Here is a 9,451-nt window from a genome sequence, read left to right as displayed (position 1 = left end):
ACTATTCGACTAGCTCATCGAAGACCCTATTCATCGTCTCGAATCGAATCTCCTATTCGATTAAGCCTACTCGATTTAACAAAACAGTCGAAACCCAAATCAACGCCAATTGCTTCCAACCTCATGCTCATGCATATATCTTCTAGAGAAATCGAACCTAACTCATTCCGAATCAATTCACTCTTATCGAAAATATTTTTTGATCAACACTCATAATTTGATTTTTTATGTGGTTTGAAGATGGCTTAATAATGGAAAGGATACAGAATTAATTACTGTCAATAAGATAGGTAAAGTCAGATAGAAGGGTAGTTAAAGTTGTTATGAAAGCATGACCCATATAGCAAGTAGCACTACAAAAAAAAAGGCCTATGGTCACGGTAAAAAACTGTGACTATAGCGAGTAAAAAGGGTGACCATAGATCAATGTTCACGGTTTTGGACCTATGGTCACGGTTTTTACCGTGGCCTATTCTCTCGTGGCCATAGGTTTATGGTCACAGTTTTTTTATCTATGATCACGGTTACAATTTTCAAATTCTGACATTTTAAGCCACATTTTTTCACCGTGACCATAGCCTTATCTATGGTCATAGTTTAGCCTCTATGGTCACCCCTCCTGAAAACCATGACTATAGCCTCTATGGTCACCCCTCTTTAAAACCGTGACCATAGCCTTATCTATGGTCACCCCTCCTTAAACCGTGACTATAGCTTTATCCATGGCCACGGTTTTCACCGTGACCATAGCCTCTATGGTCACCCCTCCTTAAAACCGTGACCATAGCCTTGTCTATGGTCACGGTTTTCACCATGATCATAGCCTCTATGGTCACCCCTCTTTAAAACCGTGACCATAGCTTTATCTATGGTCACGATTTTCACCGTGGCCATAGCTCTATGTATATAAATTATTGTTGTAAGCTGAAGAGCTAGATAATGATATCAGAATCACTCTCCAAATTTTAGAATTATCTAGGACTCTCTTTCTCTCTTTCTTTCTCTCTTCTCTCATACTCTCATTCTTATACACCTGAGTCACTGGTACCATTTTCATAGTATCAGAGCTTTAGAAATTTCAATAGCAGACCCGATCCAGGTGATGCCAGAAGCAAATGCAGTAATCTTAGCTGCAAATTAGAACGCAAGCTAAGCAGTGGTAGTGCACAATTTCACGACGCCGATTTCCATCAAATTGGATGAGGAGAACTACTTTTCATAGAGAAATCAAGCAGAAGGATCAATTGAACCTCATGAACTCATAGATTTTGTTAACGAAGTGAATGTTCCAAAGCAATTTAGGTCAGTAGAAGATGAAAGAAATGGAGTGATTTCTCCTGAGTTCGAGATCTGGAAGAGGAAAGATTCTTTCTTAAAGACGTGGCTTTTAGTTTCAATGTCTCCCTCTTTTGCGTCAAGAATGGTAGGGTGTTCGAATTCACATCAAATCTGGTATAGATTTCAAACAGTTTTTACTGCACTAATGAAGGAAAAAGTGAAACAATTGAAGGCAAAACTCAACAATACAAAAAAATAAGGTACAATGGAGAATTATCTGTTAGAAGTAAAGAAGATTATGGATGCATTAGTCTTAGTGGGAGCTCAGATGAATGAATCAACGCATGTAGAAGCAATCTTGGAAGGTAAGAATATGGCCCTTTCATCACCTCAATCAACACTAGAGATACTCCTTTTTAAATTGGAGCCTTCAAAGTCATGCTGATGGCATACGAAGAATGGATTGAAAAGTTCAAGTAGGTTGAACTGATAGCAGCAAATGTAGCACAAATGAATCAGAATCAGAATCAAAGAAGGTACAATTCAAAGTACTCTAACAATAATAGAGGAACTGGTAGGGTGAGTTTTATGCAAAGAGGCGACTATACAGTTAGAAGCAGAGGCTATGGCAGGATGAATTCTGGCATAACAGGTTCAAATAGAGGAAGACGATATGGCAGAAGGTATGATAGATTAGTGTGTCAAGTATGTGAAAGATTAGGTCACAGTGTAATTGATTGTTGGTGCAGGTTTAACAGACAGTACAATAGTGAAAACTCTCAATCACAGCAAAGAACAAGTGCTAATCTTGCAACAAGTAACTTTCGTGTAGATGAAGCAACAATTTATGACCTGAATTGGCACCCAAATTTTGGTGCATAATGCGTGAGCATCTTTCCTATCTTTTCTTATTAAATTTAATGTGGATTTGTTGAGTTTTTATGATATTTTAATGTTTTAGACCATCATGAATGCTATTTTGATTTGTATTGCTATTTTGTTGATTACAAGTAAAATTCGGGTGAGTTTGACAGAGTTCATGCAGAAAAAGAGGGAGAAAAATAGTTGCTGTCAAGCTGGCGTTAAACGCCATTACCCGGTGTTTAGCGTCGCAAGCCTCGAAATTCATACCATCATTCTGTGAAGATGGCGCTAAACGCCACAACTTGGCATTTAGCACCGAGGGCCTCGTAATTTGTGCAATGATTATGTGAAGGTGGCGCTAAACGCCACTACCCAGGGTTTAGCGCCAGGTGCCTCGAAAATTTAGAATTGCATTCTATCTTGGTAGTGCTAAATGCCACTATTGGATATTTAGCGCCAGGTCCGCGTTTTCAAGTGGGGACCACACGTGCATCAATAATCCACGGAAAACATCTTTGGTTTTTAAATTAATTTTTGAATTAAGAAAATATATTATTAAGTTTAAAAATTTTAATTTTGTATCAATTAGGATTAGATATAAAAGGAGAAAAGATTCAGCCCTTCGGGCTCCCCTCTCTTCTTCTTTCTCATTTTGCACTTTTACTTTTTTTTTACAACTCTAGATTTTTCTCTGAACAGTGAGCAACTAAATATCTATTGTTAAGATTAGGAGCTCTGTTTATTTTAATGGATTAATACTATTGTCATTCTACTCTTAATCAATGCACTGCTTTAAATTCAAGGATTGATTTTGTTCTTCATCCTAGGAATTAGAGTATATTGGAAGATAACTCTTTTTCTATTTGAATTCTTATTGAATCTTGGAAAAGTTATATCACTAGAATTACAACTTAAAATCAATTCCTCACAACTCTCTAATTATCTGGATTTAACGCGATACATGACATATAATCGCCTCATTTTTTGGTACTTAGGGTTTGTGTGGCTCATGAACTAGAATTGGACTTAACCTTCTAATTTAAATTAAGTGACTAAGGAATTGGCGGTTGATTGTGTCAGAGGAGATTAAATTACTAAGAAATTAGGATTTAATCACTTAAGGTTTGCCATTAATGGAATCTTTGCATGATTAAAGTAGTTGATAAGAATTGTTAATCCAAAAATTAATCATCTCCAAAAACCTTAACTATTTTCTCATATTATTTTCACCAATCATTCATTGCTTACCTTCTTGCACTCTCTGATTTACTGTTTTATGTTGCTTAAATTCCAAAACCCTCATTTTAGCTTGTCCAATGAGAATAATCATACAACTATTGCTTGCTCAGTCCATTAATCCTCGTGGAATCGACACTCACTCACCTGAGTTATTACTTGGTACGATCCGATGCACTTGCTGGCTAGTTTGTGGTATTCAAAATCGGCATCAAGTTCTTGCCGCTGTTGCCAGGAATTAATTGTGATTGACAACTACCCGTTGTTTGATTACCTAGATTAGACTTTTTATTAATTTAATTTTGCTTATTTTTCTTCCTTAATTTTTGAAATTCCCTTTGCTATTTCCCTTTAGATTTACTCATTTTATTTTCTTATTTTCCCTTCTTAGTTTGAAATTTTTACTTCAATATCTTTCTTTATTTTTGAGAATTTTCTTGCTCTTGTATTTATTTTATTTTATTTTATTTCTTTTATCCTGTTTACCTCTCTTAGAATCCTCTTCACTCTGACGTAGAGATTTCTACTTTTTCTTGTTTTCTGTTTCTTTATGAGTAGGAACAAGGACAAGGAACCTCTCCTTAATTTCGATCCTAAGATTGAAAGGATTGTTAGAAGACGCCAACAACAAGCTAGAGCTTATAGAGTTGCTGAAAGTCTCGAGGACAATTCTGACGAGGAGATTGAAGACATCACTATGGAGCCTAACAACAACATCGTTGCTCCTAATGCTCTTGACCAACCTAGGAGACCTCTTGGTTCTTACACTGCTCTAAATCCTACTTTCTATGGTAGTAGTATTGTTGTGCCCCCTGTGCCTGCTAATAACGTTGAGTTAAAGCCTCAATTCATCACTTTGGTGTAACAAAACTGTCAGTTTTATGGATTCTCGCAGAAAGATCCAAACTTATTCATCTCTAATTTTCTACAGATTTGTGATACAGTCAAGACTAATGGAGTCCATCCTAATGTTTATCGGTTGTTGCTCTTTTCGTTTTGTACAGGACTGAGCCAAGCAGTGGCTTGATACACAACCCAAGGAGATTCTTGATACATGGGACAATGTGGTCAGTAGATTCTTGACTGAATTCTTCTACCTTAGAGGCTGACCAAGCTAAGGACCGATGTTCAGACCTTCAGGCAACAAGAGGGTGAATCTCTCTATGAAGCTTGGGAGAGGTACAAGGTTATGCTCAGAAAGTAGATTGGATACAATTGCAAATCTTTTGTAATTGGATTACTCAGGATGCCAAGACTTGTTTGGGTAATTCTGCAGGAGGATCTCTTCACAAGAAGAAAACCACTGAAGAGGCTCTAAAGTTGATTGAGATGGTTGATAACAACCAATATTTATACTCTTCTGAGAGAATTGCCATGAGGAAGGGAGTCATGGAACTAGATGCTTTGGATACTATTCTTGCTCAGAATATAGCCATGTCTCAAGAGATAAATGTCATTACTCAACACTTGAGTGGATTCTAAGTTTCAGCTATTAATACCCAAGATGCTTCTTATGACATGAGTGGTAGATTTCCTCAAGGTGAGAACAATTGGCCCTTTACTCAACTTGAAAACAATGCCTTCTTGAATGAGAGCTTGCAAGAATAGGTTTACATGAAGCAACCTCAAAGTTTCAAAGTTGGTGACTCAGACCTTGTTTGTAAACTCAACCGATCCCTCTATGGGTTAAAACAAGCGCCAAGATCCTGGTTCAACACACTAAAAGAAGCTCTCTATGTTATGGGATTAAGCTCAACTAAGTTAGATGTATCTCTCTTCTACAAACACAACAAAAAAGCAACAATTCTACTTCTAGTCTATGCCGATGACATCATTGTGACTGGCATATCTAAGAAGGCAATCTCAGCACTGATTAAGCATCTCAATTTTTGGTTCTCCCTCAGAGACATGGGCACACTCAAAATACTTTCTGGGAATTGAGGTCTCTCACACCATAAACAATGGCCTAGTGCTTACACAATCTAAATATATCGATGATATTCTTAAGAAAAAAATGCAAGACGCTAAGCCGACGCTACATCCATGACTTCCAATTTGAAATTGACTTCCACTGATGGAAATCCCTTTGAAAATTCCAGTCGGTACAGGTCCATCGTGGGAAGCTTGTAGTACCTCAAATTTACCAGGCTTGAAATTGCTTTTGTGTAAGCAAAGTCTACTAATTTATGCAGGCTCCCTTAGACAAGCATTAGAAAGTTCTAAAACGCATTCTTAGATATGTAAAAGGTATAAAATCATTTGGTGTTCATATTAGAGTACCTCAGGAGCTAAGTCTCACGGTCTACACTAACTCGGACTAGGCTTCAGATATTGAAGACAAAAAATCCACTGCTGGTTATTGTGTTATGTTGGGTTTAAATCCCATTTCTTGGTGCTCACGAAAGCAAACTACAATTTCACGCTCAAGCACCGAAGCAGAGTATAGGGGTATTGCTAATGTTGTGGCTGAGTTGCTCTGGGTTTGCAAGCTCTTAGCTGAAATTCGCATCATCCTACCAGCTCAAAGGTATATTGTAATAATTTGGGAGTAGTGCTTATGTCAACTAATCCAGTTCATCATTCACGTTCTAAATACTTCGAGATTGATCTTCATCTTGTTCGGGACCATGTTGCCAAAGAAGAGTTCAGATTCGCCACACTCCTAGCGATGCTCAACTTGCTGATGTGATGACTAAGGCAATGAGTTCTTATGCATGTAGCCGGTATTCTAGTCATTGCCATAAAAATCCACTTTTCTCTTTCTTTTTATCAAGTTTGACATTGTTTAAAATTAAAAATTCAATAATCTTTACAACTATGAGATCATTTTTATTTTTTAAATTAGATTTTAGTGTAAATTAGGTCAACTTAACTTTTATATGATAATAAGAACTTGATTAAAATTATTATTAAAAATGGTACACGGTAAGTGACATGTGTCACTCTATGATTTGGTCATGTGTAATGATATGATGACGTGGTGACTAGTGACACGTGGCATGCTGACATGGATGGTTGTGCCACGTGTCACAATGTTATTTGGCCACGTATTCGTTTGTACCACGTGTCACAACAGTATTTGTCCACGTGTCATCCATTATGTCATCATTGTAGATGCACCAAATTAGTCCCTCACTTTGCATTAAGTGATTTATTTTAGTCCCTGAAATTGAATGTCGTGCACCAAACTAGTCCCTTCACCAATTTTTTCTCATTTTTTCTATAAATTCAAAATTCTCAATATTTTTGAATGCATTAATTTCAATTCTATTTTTTCACATGTTATTCAAATAAAAGTGCTTTTATAAAATATTTTTTCTCTTGCGAATACCCTAACCGCCAACTTGGAGTTGACGTGAAGGCATTTCAAGCACCTTTACTACTATCTCCGACCTCTTTCAGTGCTTTAATAAAATATTTTTTTCTCTTGCCCCCCTAACCGCCGTCTTGGAGTTGACGTGAATGCATTTCAAGCTTCCCTCATTACCATCTCCGACCTCTTTCATATAAACTGCAGAGATTGGAGATGATAGTGAGAGTGCTTGAAGTACCTTCAATCTAGCTCATTTACACATAACGAAAACGTGTATTTCATAAGAATAAAAAAAAGAGGAGTGCTAGGGGGCAGCAACTTTTATGTTTTGTAACCATCAATTGGCCATCAATAGTTTTTTTAATGGTATGAGATTATATCCAATAGTGGAAGATCACTCACTTTTCTTTTGATGGTTAAGTGCTGTCCACAAAACACAAAAGTTGCTGGCCCCTAGACTTTTCCTAAAAAAAATGTATATTTTAATTATTGATTTCTTGTTAAAAGCACATGTTTTTTTATGAAAAAAATGTGTCTAATCAATCATATAATTATTTTTTTATAATAACATATTTATATATTACAAAAGTGAGTTATTGAAAATTTTTTATAAAAGCACTTGTATTTAAACAATATGTGAAAAAATAAAATTGAAATTAATGCATCTAAGATATTGAAAATTTTAAATTTTAAAAAAAATATAAAAAAAATTGGTGAAGGGACTAGTTTGGTGCACGACATTCAATTTCAGAAACTAAAATGAGTCACTTAATGCAAAGTAATGGACTAATTTGGTGCATCCACAACAATGACATCATGGATGACACGTGGACGAATACTGTTGCGACACGTGGCACAAACGGACACGTGGCCAAATAACATTGTGACACGTGGCACAACCATCCACATTAGCATGCCACGTGTCACTGGTCACCACATCATCGTATCATTACACGTGACCAAATCATGGAGTGACACGTGTCACTTACTGTCTACGTCATCAAGCCATGTCATCACGTCGTTAATAAAAAATGGGCCAAGGACTATTATGGTGCACTTTTCTCAATCTCAGGGATGTAATTAGTGCAATTAAAATCTCAGGAACGATTTTAGTGCACGATGCCAATCTCATGGGCCATTTTGGGTTTAACTCCAGTAATTTATATATATGAGTGTGACTGATTACTTGCTATATAAGTTATCTTTTCATAACAATTCTAACTACCTTTTGAAGTGACTTTAACTATCTTACTAACAGTTACTAACTATGTATCCTTTCATTTCTCCTCAAACTCAACCGTTAAAGTAATTCAATCTTGAGTTTGCTTATAAATTCTGCAAACTTCGACGGGCCACTATTTTATAGCTATTATTAATTGATTTGATTGATTAAAAATAATGCTAACTAACTAACTAACAAAGCATTAATTTTGTTCCACACTTTTCTTTTCATGTGACTTTATAACATAAAAATCATTGCTGTCACACAATGCAATTCTGCCTAATTAGTTCAAGACATGGCTAACTATAGTTTAACATTTTTCAAATTTCTTTACCATTAGGCATGGACCATTACCATACTAACAAATGTCAACGTAAATTACAGCTAGTGCTTGATAATGATAATCGCATTTAACTACTCCTTATATAAATAAATATAATATTAAATTTAATTTGTAATAATCAATCAATCCAACAATTACCACTAATCAATTCTTTACGGCCTAGTCACCAAAAAAAAAAAAAATTCTTTACGGCCGCATTTCATAAAACTTTTCCCCATAATTGGGCCAACTTGCATCATTAAACAAACTTTCTTTATCATCCAATCCAAATGGATGGATAAAATAATAATAAGAAAATATGTAACCCCATAATCTATTGTGACTTAATTTACAATACCGCAAGTAACCTGTAGAACAAGCAAGAACAAAAAAGAACAGAATCCGGCATTATTTTATTTACAAAAACTAAACTATTAGTAATGTGAAAGAGCCAGAATAGAAAAAAAATATTGCCGCATGGTTGTTCCAAAGTGTAGAATCCAAATTAAAGATCCAATATTGTTTCAAACGGCATCATAGTAACCACCATAGGTTATGTGAGCTCTACTGAGAGGAACACCCCTTACTGCTGAAATTGCTTCATTCAATTTGGATGCATGCTGAACCACTTGTGTAAGCCTCTGCAATCACAAAAAAATGAAACTCAATTCAAATTAGAGCATAAACAATGAATGTTTTGGATCAAATCCAATGAATTATTCAAGAATACTATAATTCCATATTTTATGGAAAATTAACAAAAGACCTTTTTTTATGATATTATTTATGAGAAATATTAGAAGACTATTAAAATTTAAAAATATAAAATAAAGTATGTTATTAGATTACTAAATTAAAAAAATTAAACTAAAAGAATTGAATTAATAGTTAAATAATGACAAAAAATAATAAATTCTAATAATCTTCTAATATTTCTCATTATTAATTTATCAAATAACACAAGTGGCTCTCTATCACAATCCTGATAACTGACATAAACGTCTTTTTTAACTAATCTTAAAGGACACTGGTTAAAAATTTAAAATAAAAAAATTATTGTGGAAGTAATTAAACTTACTGAATCACATAAAAACTCTTTCTTTTTATTTTTTAAAAGGTATTTTATTGTAAACCTTAACTAAAAAGAAAAACCATAAACTGAGTCATACAAACTTATTAGATTATAAATAATCACACTTAATAATATAATTAAGTA

At 34.9% G+C, this 9,451-nt stretch overlaps 1 protein-coding gene across 1 annotated transcript; it reads left to right on the top strand.

Moving 5' to 3' along the window:
* Positions 1,639 to 2,397, top strand: LOC110263479. The gene is made up of 2 exons (XM_021104799.1): positions 1,639 to 1,961; positions 2,028 to 2,397. The coding sequence occupies exons 1-2, from the start codon at positions 1,789 to 1,791 to the stop codon at positions 2,158 to 2,160; spliced, it is 306 nt and encodes a 101-aa protein (XP_020960458.1). The 5' UTR covers positions 1,639 to 1,788; the 3' UTR covers positions 2,161 to 2,397.

Source organism: Arachis ipaensis, chromosome B06 (assembly GCF_000816755.2).
Source record: "Arachis ipaensis cultivar K30076 chromosome B06, Araip1.1, whole genome shotgun sequence".
Classification (NCBI taxonomy): domain Eukaryota; kingdom Viridiplantae; phylum Streptophyta; class Magnoliopsida; order Fabales; family Fabaceae; genus Arachis; species Arachis ipaensis.
The sequence above is the reverse complement of the archived record's forward strand: the minus strand, read 5'-3'. Positions and strand labels throughout refer to the sequence as shown.

What these genes read in the sequence shown, in the direction of transcription:
- LOC110263479 (XM_021104799.1), top strand. Translation starts at nt 1,789, where the DNA reads ATGAATCAGAATCAGAATCAAAGAAGGTACAATTCAAAGTACTCTAAC. An exon ending in GGAAGACGATATGGCAGAAG is followed by an intron (nt 1,962 to 2,027) that starts GTATGATAGATT and finishes TTGTTGGTGCAG; the next exon opens with GTTTAACAGACAGTACAATA.